At 45.6% G+C, this 13,841-nt stretch overlaps 3 protein-coding genes across 3 annotated transcripts; all 3 read left to right on the top strand.

Moving 5' to 3' along the window:
• The first annotated feature begins 1,563 nt into the window (after positions 1-1,563).
• gnrh2 (gonadotropin-releasing hormone 2) lies at positions 1,564-2,465 on the top strand. Its single transcript, XM_053867401.1, has 3 exons — positions 1,564-1,737; positions 1,805-1,888; positions 1,950-2,465. Exons 1-3 carry the CDS (start codon positions 1,603-1,605, stop codon positions 1,986-1,988), a joined length of 258 nt encoding a protein of 85 aa, XP_053723376.1. The 5' UTR covers positions 1,564-1,602; the 3' UTR covers positions 1,989-2,465.
• A 192-nt stretch (positions 2,466-2,657) lies between these two features.
• On the top strand, positions 2,658-6,340 carry zmat1 (zinc finger matrin-type 1). Its single transcript, XM_053867866.1, has 7 exons — positions 2,658-2,691; positions 3,848-3,948; positions 4,026-4,087; positions 4,152-4,297; positions 4,374-4,595; positions 5,479-5,565; positions 6,165-6,340. Exons 1-7 carry the CDS (start codon positions 2,658-2,660, stop codon positions 6,338-6,340), a joined length of 828 nt encoding a protein of 275 aa, XP_053723841.1.
• A 1,447-nt stretch (positions 6,341-7,787) lies between these two features.
• Positions 7,788-12,570, top strand: cd8b (cd8 beta). Its single transcript, XM_053868525.1, has 6 exons — positions 7,788-7,992; positions 9,841-10,191; positions 11,563-11,649; positions 11,759-11,848; positions 12,268-12,301; positions 12,367-12,570. Exons 1-6 carry the CDS (start codon positions 7,944-7,946, stop codon positions 12,383-12,385), a joined length of 630 nt encoding a protein of 209 aa, XP_053724500.1. The 5' UTR covers positions 7,788-7,943; the 3' UTR covers positions 12,386-12,570.
• Positions 12,571-13,841: the final 1,271 nt, after the last annotated feature.

The following is a 13,841-nucleotide window of genomic DNA, read 5'->3' on the forward strand; positions in this document are numbered from 1 at the left end:
GGTGCTCCTACAACAGCTACAATGTAGCCCTCATCTTTGAGGAAATACTTTAAATTCTTAGTCTAAAAACAGCGTTGTGGAGATGAGAGGGAGCAAGAGGTGGAGGAGAGAGTGCAGCCGTATGGAGACAACAGTAACGTCAGAGTTTCTCATGACGGTAGATGTCACTGCCATGATGTATGTTCAGAGAGATGAAGATACTGAGGTTGTCAATCGGAGAAAGGACCAGATCAGAAAGGAGTCTATCAAAGGAACATGAGGAGTTTGGAGACAAGGAGAGACTGAGTTGGACTAAGGATGAATGAGAGGAGGACCACAGTGAGGCTCATGATGGATGATGAAGGTGGAGAATGTGCTGCGCCACTTGTGTGAGTGACTACTGTTGCACCTCGTCTCCATGATCAAAGTCTTCTGTGTCTGAAGAATCAGACCAGTCCCTCAAATTTCAAACCTCACACCTGCACCCTGAAGTTGTCTTGAATGAAAAGCAAATGCAAGAAGAAGACTCACGTCTGTAGCTCACGACATCGGCCCTCACCCACGTCTGATGTGGCGTCACGGTGGACCTCCAGCCGCAAAGGTCCCGGTGCTGTTTGCGTGTGATAATTGGTAACACGCAGGTCTTTGCTCCCCGAGGAGAATTCAATTCACCTGTGAAGACCTGAGGGCAGAGGTCAGAGGTGGGTGGGGCAGAAGTAAAGGAGGAGGGTGTTGGATGTTACACGGAGACTATATAATCAGAACGAGAAGATCAGGACCATCTTCTCAGAAGCTCATCTGCTGAAGGACGTCCGCTCGACTGACTCAGGTAGGAACATCTGATGCTGCCTCTTCTGATACAAGCTCACCATCATTTGTCTTCTAAACTGAACGGATAAGAACATGTAGTGAAATGCATCGCCTTGTGAGCGTCACTGAGCTGAGAAGATCTGGGGAACTTTCTCCTGCTCCAGTACAGTTCACAGCTTCACTCTACTGCGTGTAGACAGCTTGTTTTTGGATACGCCTCACTGGAAATCGAGAAAACAAACTGACAACTGACCGGTTTCGCGCTGATATGAAGTGGATTTTCACTAAGAAAACGTTTGTGTTCAAGTCGTTTCATTCAGAAACCAGTGAGATTATCTGGCAGGTCACGTGTGGAACTTGAGGTCTGCCAAACCATGTGGCACCATATCAAACTTACCTTAAAGTGCACTGAGCGTGAGATTGTTGACTTAGGTGCAGTTGGAAACAGAGATTCCAAATTCATCTAGAAAAATTCTGAAGCGAATCTTGTGTTGTATCGAACGTGAAGGAGGAGGATCTGTGTTTAAAAACAGAGAGTGATGTTCTGCTGCTGTTCAGTGAGGAGACGTTTTGACTCTGTGAGTCTGCGACTTTAATCTCCAAACATGGATAACTGAAGTGGCACCGTCTCACTGCTCTTGAAGGTTCACCATGTTCTGTGTTCTTCCAAACATAGAGGACTTTTTTCAGAGGCTTAAAATTAATGCTGCACCTTGCTTCACTGTTCTGATATTTTGTACTTCTATATGATGTGTTGTGTGTTTGCAGAGACAAAGTAGAGCAAAAGACAAAGCTCAGCACCTGCGTGTCGACATGAGCATGTCCAGACTGGTTCTGCTGCTCGGGCTGCTGCTCTGTATCGGGGCGCAGCTGTCTCACAGCCAGCACTGGTCACATGGCTGGTACCCCGGAGGCAAGAGGGAGCTGGACTCATTCGGCCCATCAGAGGTCAGAGAGGTTTGGTTCTCGGGCGACCCTGGACCATGGGGATCCTAACCACCGTAACCCTCTCCAGGTTTCTGAGGAGATCAAGCTGTGTGAGGCGGGGGAGTGCAGCTACCTTCGGCCCCAGCGGAGGAACTTCCTGAGGAACCTCCTGGTGAGTGTTGCATCCACGTCTGGGTTGTGACCTTCTGACCCCGATGTCTCTGTCCTGGCAGCTGGACACTTTAGCTCGGGAGCTGCAGAAGAGGAAGTGACGCTGCGTCCACCTGTCTCGCTGCATCTGTTCCACAATAAAGGAAGAATTTTGATAGAATTCCTTTTCTGTCAACTGGCGTCGGCACAAGTGGGACCCATGAGTTACACAACGCATCACACGCACACCCAACATTTGTTTCCTCTTCCATGTTGTTTACTTTTGATCTGATAAACGTTTGGTCATTTCATTCCCATTTACAGTTCATTTTGATTTCCTTGTGTTCACTAACACATACAGATCAACATCAACACAACTCTGAGTAACATCGCGCCCAGCTGCACAGCAGCACATGAACATGAAGCCTGTTCACAAATCAGTGAACAGCACTTCAGTTCTGCCAATAGTTTTTGTGTATGTGTGTGGAAGTTTGAGAGTTTCTCTTTTCTTTAGCCAAACAAAGTTTTGCAACTTAAGAGCAACAAAAAATACTGAGATACTACTATGATATGTTTATGTTAGTCGTCACAATACAAATGCTGGGAATATAGTCGTCGTTTCAATGTAAAACTGACACAAGACGTGGGTTAAGTATTGCTATTCTTTCAGTGTATCCCAGTATTGATTGACAGTTTGTACTGAATAAAATAGTTACTTGGAACAATCAAGCCTGTTTTACACTGGTGTGCATGCGCGCCGCAGGCGCCAACATGGCCGACTGACACACCAGATGCTCAAACTCAAAACGCCACACAAACCGTGTGGTAGGTCTCCGACAAACCAATAAACAATAAAAAAGAATGAAGTTCCCATGTCCGAGCTGAGTTTTGCCACAAATATCACGCAGCATTGGTTCGCATCGTTGTTAAAGCTCTGCTAATTCCTCACCTGGCTACAGAGAAAATACTTACGTCATTCTTTTGACCCGGTGTTTCTCCCAAATATGGCTGTAGCACCCTTCGAACACACAGTGTTTTCAGTTTAACCGCCTGCTGCTCTCGTCTATGTAAAACAGAGTGTGACGTCACTACAACATCTTTTCTATTTACGTTGAACTTTTTTTAAATTTTTTAACTGGTGAAAGCCTGATTTAGGTTTCAAAGTAACAGTTATTTTATTCTTTTTTATCGCCATCTACCATTATCGCAGTTTAACCTGCTTCATTTTTGGAGTCACTGTATCATCGTAATAAACACAATAATAATCATTGGGTTATTTGAGTGTTGTTTCGTCTGCGTGCTGAAGGTCGATGGAGAGGAAGCTCACTTCTTAATAAAGGGAGTCCAGAAGTGAGACCACATTGCTGCTGCAAATGTCTCAAGAACAAAAGAAAAGTGTGTATAAGAAGAGCCAGGAGAAAACAAACAAAGAAAGAAAGGTAGTCTCCATTTCATTGCACCTTACATGCAATACTATATAGCTGTTAATGTAATGGAGCGAAGTATTACACGCGCAACCGAAAAATGAGCAAAAACTAGACACATTTATTTGGAAAATGACCAAACGCTGAAGAGAGACAGGAATAATAAGGTTTGTTTTTGAGGTCTTTCCACCCTGTCCTGGTCATCTAACTGCTCCTCCCATGTTGTGAGTGAAATGAGAAGTTAACACTCAAGTAGCACAGGGTCATCAGCTTTACTTTAGATTACACAACACATTCATCACAAAATACGCTGCTTCATTGGCAGTTCCTGCTGGCCGTCTCTTTACTCAGAGTAAACGTGACAGCATACAGGTTTCTGACAGTGTCATGTGACTGAATTCAACTGTCATGTTTGCTGCTTTTTGCCATCAGTTTACTGGTCACAGCAGTATATAGCAGCAGTACATGTGTTTGATTCATTTATATCCACACTGTGTGCCAACATTCGACGTCGTAACGTCTTTGAGTCTGACGTGAAGCGTGTTCTTGTCACACAGGAGGCACCACGCAGCACCCGGATCAATTCTGCACTGATGACTACTGCTACTTGTGCAGTGCCGGGCTCCAATTTGAATCTCAGCGACAATCCCATTATGGGGTTCGTGTCACTATCTGAGGCAAATGTGTTTGACACCCGACAGTGTAGGCATCCATCTCATGTTCCTCCCACCGCAGGGAAAGAAACATGCCCAGAAGCTGAAGTTACACCTGCACAACAAGGCGGCAGCAACTTCAAAGCAGGTGAGCACTTCCTCTCCCCTTTTTTCCTGCAGCACATCATCCACCTGCTAATAGCCACAGTGGTCCACAGCAAACCACGATGACAGACAAGGATCAGTTCTGTCAGCTGTGTAACATGGTGTTCAGCTCCCCTGTGGTGGCAAAGTCTCATTACGAGGGCAAAGTTCAATCCATAAACCTTCGTAAATACAATCTTGGAAACTCAGGTCAGTGAATTTTGGGGAGTAGAAGCATTAAAAAATATGAAGAAATGAACTAAAATGTTGTCCACTGTTCTGACAGACTCTATCGGGAAGGTGTTGCCATCTGTGGTGGCAGAATCATCTGTTGATAACAGCGAGGGGACAGAAGAACCTAGGTCAGAGCTGGACCTGAAGGACCCCAACAACTACTGCGCTCTGTGTTCCGCCTCCTTCAACACCCCTCAAATGGCTTCTCAGCACTATAACAGATGCAAACACCAGAAGAACGAGGCCCGGCTGAAGCAGCTCCAAGACCCACAAGGTAACACCAAAGTGAAGTCCTGCTGGTCGCTCCTGGACTCCACCATGTTCAGAAGGAATGAAACACTTTTAATTCTAATTTTTTCATGCACAAGCTGTGCAAAGCAGGACTCATTCAGGTTAGTGTTTTCATCATGGTTTTGGTGGCCAGGCGACTGTGTAGTTCTACTGCTAGTACCAAACCATTCAGTGCAGGAACCTGCAGACCATGACTCTGCTGTTACTGCACAAGCCTCCGCTCCACGAGCTATGGCATTGAAGAGGGTTTGTCTGATGTAGAGGGTTTGTCTGAATAGTGTTAAGAATTAGGGATATGACCTTTGACCTTTGCTAGATTGTTATTTTCTAGTTACAGTGGGTGTTTGTCAATAACTTATTTTGTTAAGTTGTTGGTGATGGACTTACCCTGAGCGCATCACTCCTGATGTGGGCGAGTGGAGGAGTGGCAGTGAGGGCTGTCAAGCAAGCAAAAGTTAGAGTGACTCAAACAAGTACAAGTACAAATTCTTACCATTCTAAATAAGTGAGTGGAATTAAAATGAGGCATTATTTATTTATGAAAGGGAGTCAATGGGAATGATTGGAAAGGACCAGATCAGAAAATGAGTCTCGCAGAGGGACAAGTTTGGAGACAAAGTTGGAGAGGATGTGATCATCTGGACAGGTGGAGAGGAGAGACAGAGTTGGAAAAAGAAGGTTGGAAATGAGGAAGAGGAAAAGCACAGTGATGCTCATGGTGATGATAGTGAGGACCAAACGGTGTGCGTCCTTTACATTGTTGAACCATTCAAATTCACATGGTGTGAAGTCCTGAAGGACTTGCTGGGGGAAGTGTTTGAACTGTTTGTCGCCTCACTCACTTCCTTTGTCATGCTTGTTTCTAGCCACCATCCATGTGGCGTGCAAGACGTGCAGCTTGCAGTTCAACCCTGTGGAGAGATGTCAGACACACATACAGGAAATCGAGCATGGTGATTGGTAAGAGATGAAGCTGCTGCGTTCTCTGTACCGTCTGAGTGTTTCTCAGGAGGCACCCTCAGGTCACAAACCTCTGGGTTCTCTTCACAAGGAGACCAAACCTCTGCAGAGGCAATACAGCACGCCGATTATATTCAGGTCCAGAGGGCCGCGGGGTCACGGCTGTCGCTGGCCACTTTTCTTCAGAGACAGCTGGAGAGCAGCCAGCAGAAGGCTGGCACCCCTGCTTTCTGTCCGGCTGATCAGGGCACCTCCTGGGTCCTTCAGGGCTGGGGACACCTTTCATCAGCTCCTCCTGACTCAGCAGGTTTCCTGTCAATATCTGAAAAGGAAGAGACGCAGAAGACAGTCAAGCTCCTCTGACTCCTCGTCCTCACTCGACAGCAGCAGCAGCAGCACAGGTGACACGAACAAATGGCAGAAGGGAGAGGAAAAGACAGGATCCAGGAGGTCGAGAGAGTCTTGCGAGGCGAGATGGAAGAAGCACCAAAAGAAGGATGTGGAGGTCAAGGAAGAGAGGTGTAAAAAGCAGAAGAAACACAGCAAGCAGAAAAGACAAGGAAAACCTATGCAGCGCTCCTTGGAGGAGCAGGTAGCTGTGAAGAAGACTTCAAAGACATGGTGAGGGAGGAGAGAGTGAAGCAGCTGGAGGACAAGCAGAGGGACGGGTTGGTGATGAGGCGGGAGAGGAAGAAAACCAAAGAGAGAGTGGACACGCGTACAGAGGAGGAGGAGAGGCTGTGGGACGACTCCATCCTCGGGTGTTAAAATGACTCAGACTCCTAAACTCTTGTCACATGAACTTTGCCTCTCAAGCAAGTTGGTCCAGCTGGCTGGTCACTTGGTCGCTGGAGCTCATGCTTGGTTCTATTCTGAGCGATTTCTTTTCAAACTGACACGATAAGATCATGTCACAATAATGACAATTATGTCCACATGTCGTTCTTCTATCAGCCAGTAGAGGGCGCTGGTGAGTCATGTAAAGGTTGCAGCCAGCTGAGTTGTCTCGAGTACCACACTTACAGACCAAAGTCATCTGATCACAAATGGAACCATTGAGCTCCTGCAAGACTGTTTTTGGGGGTTGAGCTAGATCAGTACAGCACTTCTGAAGTTCACCTGCTGCAGGGGTTCGATGTGAATGTCTTGGGTTAAGTGAACAGCAACAATGGGGGGAAAGTATTGGCACAAACACCCAAAACAAGACGCCCACGCTCCGGAGCCGTCTGAGCACAGAGTGGTACTTCACACACATGATCTTCTCTGAAGCCCCCTGACTTCTCCTGTTTTCAAAGAATCGTGTGGTCTGGTTCCCTGTGTCGCTCGTGTTCGAATCGAGATCCCACATCCTCTCAGATGAAAAGTCCCCCGATCCAATCTGACGCCGAGAAGACAGGGCCTCACGTCTCTAATCATATCGAGTTCACATGGACGTCTCTTCGAGGTTTTCGTACGAGTTTCTTGTGTAAACTCACGACTGATTTGGAGTCAGCTGTCGGCCCCGATCACGTTGACTGTGGTCTGAATCAAACTGTATGTAGCACTGGTACAGCTGTAGCGACCACAGCTGCAGCACATCTGTCTTTAATTGGTGCACTAGACACAAAAACAGTGCAGTTCTGCGGGCGCTCCTGGATTAAAGAGAGCACAAACAACTGCGTCGTACGTCTCCTCCCAAGTTCAAAACAAGAGCTTCATGGATTCATCTCCAGTAGTCTGTGATGGACAGGGAGTCAGTGTCCCCGCATCATCTCTATACATTATTTTTAAAGAAAACATAATTCTACTGAAATAACAAACTATGAGATTACATTTTCATGTACTTACTATTAAGATGTTCACATTTGTTTTTAATTCAAACACTCCACAAACTTTGTCGAAACAGAAAGTAAATAAAATTCGGTAAATATTTTTTTAAATTTCTTTGACAAAAACGTAAGACAGGCCATGCCATCTACTGTTCTAACTCTAGAGCAGTAGTGTTCTAGTTCTCTGCGATGCCTCTTCTGGCAGCTGTGCTCTTCTTCTGATTCTTGCTCTGATCACGCAGTAGTTTTATTTTGGGGACAGCACGGAGGCAGTTCTTGAGTTCGTCCAAAGAATCTTTCGTCTACTTTTTCCGGCTTGATTACTTTCTGTTGTCAGCGTTTCCCTTGTTTTTCTGTTCTCATGTCATGTGACCTGATGTGGCGGCGAACTGTTGATTTTGCAACACGTGGAAGATCAAACCTGACTGTCGGAGGCCGCTCAGTCCCTCCCATCACCTCTGGAGTGACAGCAGAAGAAGAAGCTGTCAGTGAGTCTGAGCTTTCTCTCCTCTCTCTCTCACACAAACACATACACGGACGGACGCAAAGCAAAGACGGACAGAATGACCCTGCCGCCTCTCATCTGGACGCTGATACTCATGTGGATGCCAGGTGATTCTTTACTGTATTTCAAAGCTGAAGAGTAAGAGCCGCTGCTCCGGCCTCAGCTGAGCCGTGTTGACTTGAGTGTCACCGATGATCCCCAAATGTGTTGCTTAGCTATCAGCTCTTTAGAACTAGGTGGACCTTCGATTATGGAGGGGACAAAACAATCAGTTCACTTCTGAATTCACTAAAAACATCCTCTGAACCACTCAACGCTTGTTTCAATCCACTCGTTCTTCTCTCGAATTTAGCTTTTGATTTTCTGCTTCATCATCGCCACACGAGACATGACACCCACTTTAGTTTACGCTTCTCCATAATCTGGACCTGCTGAAGCCTCCATGTCTCACGTCTCATTTTCATTCAATGGATTTTAGAATGGTGTTGGAAACTCAAGCCAGACGTTGAAAGAAAGAAAGATAAGAAGAAGTATTCAAACAGAAAACCTTGTTGCAAATATTTAACAGCAAAAAAATGCATCAAAGTAAAAAAAAAAAGTTATTTTTGGATTCTGTAATTGTTTATGGCCTCGCCGTCTTTGCGATGCAGAGTTCGTCAGGATTTCTTTTGGATATTACATTTTCATCTTCATCCAGGCGCCAAGTTTATTTTACGTAAACTTGTTTGAGTTTCACAAGTATAATGACTTAATACACCACAAATAAAGCCAGTCACTTGCTCAGCAGTACCCTTGACAGGTGCCCTGGTTAATGCAATAAGCATGTTTATTTATTTGAATATCCTCATGTTTCATTTTTTAAAATTTATTTTTGTGTCACTTTGACCGGTGAGTTGACAACTAATTTGACCTCATGTTTTCATAAATAACTGGGCACATTTAACTTAAATTTCTAATGAAACAGGGGTCCAGAACCACAACACACACAATGATCCCACACAATATTTCAGAATAAAGCTTGAATATCATTTCATCACTCAATGTTTCATCATGATTGATGATCTATTAAAACTTTTAATGGTTGGACTTCTGTCCCGTTACATCCCAAGTTTTGACGCTATCGAATAAATGTTTTGTCCTCGGCAGGAGGCGATGCGTGTCGCATGTCGCGCGCTGACGGACTTGTTGTCACATAGCAACCGACGTCTTCAAATATAAATATTCATCTGAAAACAATAGCCATACAATATTTTGTCTGTGAAGTTAGTCTCCAAAAATGGTTTAGTAAACAAAGCGATCGCAGTGTTACAATTGGACTTCAGACTTTGTCAGTCAGTGGTACATCTTTTGGTTCACCGTTCACTGCCATGTCCAGTCTTGCTAGGGTCAGAGGTCAAGAGCGAGACACGGGACTTGTCCGCAGTGCAGTTTGGTTCGGCCCGCGTCTCCAAACGTAACCCCGCATGACTCCGATGATGAACTCTAGTTCAATGATTTAAAAATTTCATCTGTAGAAAGAGCTCACGACCCAACACCCAGTTAAGAAATGTTGCACCGGACCATACAGATAATTCAGTTGGTTTGCAGCACATGACACAAGACCCTAAAATCACAGCTTAGAGGAGCGGCATGAATTCACCAGTAAATCAAAAAGATCTGCCTCCAAACATGAGAAGTGGCGCTCGTACATCTGTTCTGTGCGCGTGGCAGTAAGAGAAGACATCAGTGTCTATTTTTCTGCAGACTTTAGCCATGTTTAAAGCTCAGTTTCTCAGATGAAGACACACATATGCGGTTCATTTTACGATTGACGGGCACTTTGCCATGGTAAGTCTGTGAGCTTGTACCTTCACTGTCACAGACATGCTGTGGATCTACCTATGGGACCAGAAATGTGCAGGCAAGTTCAGAATCGACCATGTTTTTCATGTCTCAACCACAACTGTCCTCTGCAGTTCCGTCACAGGCCCAGGGACAAGACCCACCCCACGTCCTCTATCCTGAGATTCTCTCTTCGGTGTCCATCGAGTGCGACGGCAGCAAAAATTCAGACTCCGTCTACTGGTTCCACACATCGACCCATCAAAGAAGAGTCCAGTTTCTGGTTAAATCTAACAACGCCAACCGAGGGTCCTATGGAGATAAGGTCGACAAGAGTCGCTACAAGATCAACAAGAGAGGAAGCGCCTTCACGCTGCGGATCATCAACGTGACGGAAGACGACGCTGGAGTCTACTCGTGCGTCCTGAAAGACCTGCAGAATGAGGAGGTCTGGAGGCCTGGAGGAACTCTGCTGCGGCCTGGAGGTTTGAATCCGTCCGTCCACCAGCACGACAGACACATGGCCAGCCTCTTCACACGTGTGTGGGAGAGCGACCTTCTTCATCCACTCTGGTGGTCATGAGCTGACACACTGATGTCGGATGAAATGGCCTGGCTCTCAGCACAGTTCACACCCAGACAGGCGGAGAATCTTTCTCCACTGCTGCAGAGTAGAGCAGCGTCCAGCTTAACACCACTGCTCGCTCCAAGACATTCTCTCCAACGACAGCCACGTCAGAGGTCATCAATCACCAGCTGGTGACCTCTGACCTGAGTGCGCCTCAACACAAGCTCACCCCTCTTTCATGCACTAGTTTGGATCACTTCCAATTCCTATCGCATTTCTTAAGAGCACGGAACTCAGCAGCGAGGCTTCTCACTGACAACACTCCAGTGTCAGGACGCATTAGAATACACCCTACGCTTCAACTGATCACTTTTAAAGCCGACTTGGCCTGGCCTCTGAGAAGAAATGCTGACACGGATGGGCAATAAAATTTCACTTAACTGAGGGGCCGTCGAGCCATAAGACAGAGACACATGAAACTTGTAACTTCTCAAAATAAATAATAAATAAATAATGGGGTAAGAGGAAATAAAAGACGTCAAACGCAAATATATTTCCTTTATTCTGAGGGGCCAAAATGATGTCCAAATGACCTCATAAAAGATTCTAATTCAGAAAGAAAAAAGAACTAATAAGAAATAATTTAAATTCAAATCACAATAGTTCTGTCGCTCTGACCCCACGAGGGCCACGACAATACAGGGAAAGAGCCGCACTTTCGTCACCTCTGCACTACATGCCAGTCAGGACCCTCAGATCCTCCAGTGGGTCGCCCCAAAGTCAAGACTTGAATCGCAGGATGACAGAGCCTTCTCCATCAGGGCCTCTCTCTGCCAGAGGGGATCAGTGGTACAGTGTTCCTCCACCTTTAAAAGCACTTTCAAAAACTTGTATTTATGGACCTGAATTCACATGATGATGTACTGCTTACATCCAGTCAAGCTGCCATCTATACACGTCTATGTGTCGACACAATTCCTCTCATCTACCTGTTCAAGTTCCGTCTGTGAAGCCCTTGAAAGGTGCTGTATAAATAGAGTTCTATTTTATTATTATTTTAATTTTAATTTTCTACAAAATATCAGCCAAATTTTTCACATGAAACCCCTTTTTCACTGATTTGTCAAAACTATTTTGGACAAATGGTCTTTTAGTAAAGTCCCTCACTCCCATGCATGTCCTCAGCTCAGATCTACTCCAGTTCACTTCAACAAACGTATCAGAACCAGACCATTTCTTCTTCTCTAATGTTGTCAAATCACGTTGTCACTATGTTGTCTCCTGACAGTGGATCCTCCGGTTCCAACCACTTTGCCCAAACCCAAACCAGAGGTGAAAAAAGACAAGTGCAAGTGTGAGCAACCAAAGTCGCCTGGTACGTCACTTGACTTCCACGGGTGCTCAAACCTGTGGTGCATCCACAAAGGACAATACATTACGACCACCTGACGCTCCTCCTTTAACCAGTTTGACTGTGTTTCCAGGCGGCTGTTCGTCACTGATTCTCAACGTGCTGGTCGCACTCCTGTCGGTTCTGACTCTAGCCATTATCGGCACTCTCTACTACTTCAGCCGTGAGTTCTGACTCCTATAATCCACCCGTGAAGTTGACTCCGAGTGTGGGGGCTGTGCTGACACTTATGATGTTTCTCAGTTATTTAAGTCTTAACACATCTCAGCGGGCAGTTCGGATTTCCACCCTTGTGGGAACATTGTGAGGTTTCTCATGCCATAACCCTTTCCCCAGCCTCTCACCCTAAACCTAAACATCCAAAACACACGGCTTACCTTAACCAGGACTCTGAACAATGCTAAACTATTTATAATGACACTGTTATTTTGATGTTTTAACCCTTTCCCAGAATAGATAGACCAATCCAGACACACACACACACTACTGCAGTGAACTATTGGGTTAAACCCCTCACATTCTCAGCTACACACTCCTCCCTCTGGTGTTTCCGTGCGCTCCTAATCACGTCTGTTCTCTCAGGGCTGCCCAAGAAATGCAGGCACCACTTTGTCAAGTAAGTGCTGAACGAATGCACCATGTTTTGATGTGCAGCGCTCAACGTTTCTTTGTCTATTGAAGGAAGAAGTTCGGGAGCTGAGCGCCTCCAGGTCTCGTGATGTTCCGCTTGTCGTGCTTCAAACTGACGTGCAAATCTTTGGACACAACAGGAGCTCAGAGTCGAGACGGGGAGCTGCTCCAGAGCTTTTGTGTAGATGAATGTTGTTAACAAGATTCTCAAGTACAAGTAAAAATTGTCGATGTGCATGTGTCAATAAAGTTGTGTTTTCACCCATTCTGTTCATTTAAACAGCTGGAGGAACCCGTCTCTGCTACATGTCTGACCTTAACTTTGGATCTCCCTATACTTCTAGTGCAACTTGCTCCACTTGAGTCTGCTTCTCTCAAAGGTTCTCCCGCTCTGGATGAGACACCGAAGCTTCAGTGCATGTGAAAAACAAGCATACAAATTTTAACTGACGTACATGGACATTCACATCAGCCATTAGCCCCTATCTTGTGACAGATGTGACGAAAGCCCGGCCCAGGAACACACGGTCACCTGGTACTTCGCCAGCACTGACTACCGGAGAAACTGTGGAAAGGTGCGACTGCAGGGAAAAACACCAGCTCACATTAACAAGAGCAAGATTGGTCAAACAAAGTAGATAGGACAAACTAAAATCTGCAGAATTTCAGATTCCAGGATGCACTTTTGTGAACTCCTGGTATGGAGGCTCTAAAAAGTTTAACCACGATTTATGTGTCCAAAACCAAGCAGAGATATAAAACTATCTCTGCTTTACCTCCATAGTTGGATGAGCCTCAGACTTTCCTCCCTTTGTACCAGTGGATTTGAAGATGTATTTGCAGTGAAATTCAAGTCACTGGCAGAAGAGCTCCAGCAAGGTGGAGCTTATAGGGTTGTATTTTCTCCTTCTTCTTTCAGCTTCAACTACTATGGTCTGGCACATCGCAGGAGGAAACACAGACGTGGGTTGAGATGGTGAACGTTGGAGGAAATCGAGAATCAACCGTTTGATTTCCTCTCACTTGTTTAACACACGCACACACATACACACACTCCTGGGTCCTCAGTATTAGTGAGTTCACCTTCCAACTGAGCTGAAGGCTTCATCTCACACACACACACCTGTGTGAAGGAGCTGCGAAGGAGTGGTGGTTTCTCAGGTCTGAGGGAGTGTGCGCGACCCTTTCCTGTCAGTGCGAGAAGAAACAGCCGTGCGCACTGCGATCTTATCGCCGCGCTTGTCTTCATCTGCTCTCTGAAACAAAACCACCACAGAAAAACCTCAGACACGACCACAAGCTCACAGAGACGCAGCGAAGAAATGAAAACAAGAATTCTTTCATTAAAAGTTGAGAACTTTTATGATCCAGTCTGAAACAAGAGGGAGTTTAACAATCGATCTGTTGTTCTTCCACTTCAATCACAGTCACACAGAATTTTCATTTGACACAGACTTTCAGGACAGCAAAGGGTTACGTAGCTTCCTGTTTCTAGGAGACAAGAGGAAGAGGTTCATGACGAAATT

Source organism: Synchiropus splendidus, chromosome 6 (assembly GCF_027744825.2).
Source record: "Synchiropus splendidus isolate RoL2022-P1 chromosome 6, RoL_Sspl_1.0, whole genome shotgun sequence".
Lineage (NCBI taxonomy): Eukaryota > Metazoa > Chordata > Actinopteri > Syngnathiformes > Callionymidae > Synchiropus > Synchiropus splendidus.

Coding starts and splice junctions, on each gene's coding strand:
- gnrh2 (XM_053867401.1), top strand. CDS start 1,603: ATGAGCATGTCCAGACTGGTTCTGCTGCTCGGGCTGCTGCTCTGTATC. Junction 1,738..1,804: donor ACTCATTCGGCCCATCAGAG/GTCAGAGAGGTT, acceptor AACCCTCTCCAG/GTTTCTGAGGAGATCAAGCT. Junction 1,889..1,949: donor ACTTCCTGAGGAACCTCCTG/GTGAGTGTTGCA, acceptor CTGTCCTGGCAG/CTGGACACTTTAGCTCGGGA.
- zmat1 (XM_053867866.1), top strand. CDS start 2,658: ATGCTCAAACTCAAAACGCCACACAAACCGTGTG. Junction 2,692..3,847: donor AACGCCACACAAACCGTGTG/GTAGGTCTCCGA, acceptor CTTGTCACACAG/GAGGCACCACGCAGCACCCG. Junction 5,566..6,164: donor CATACAGGAAATCGAGCATG/GTGATTGGTAAG, acceptor TTGGAGGAGCAG/GTAGCTGTGAAGAAGACTTC.
- cd8b (XM_053868525.1), top strand. CDS start 7,944: ATGACCCTGCCGCCTCTCATCTGGACGCTGATACTCATGTGGATGCCA. Junction 7,993..9,840: donor GATACTCATGTGGATGCCAG/GTGATTCTTTAC, acceptor TGTCCTCTGCAG/TTCCGTCACAGGCCCAGGGA. Junction 11,650..11,758: donor TGAGCAACCAAAGTCGCCTG/GTACGTCACTTG, acceptor CTGTGTTTCCAG/GCGGCTGTTCGTCACTGATT.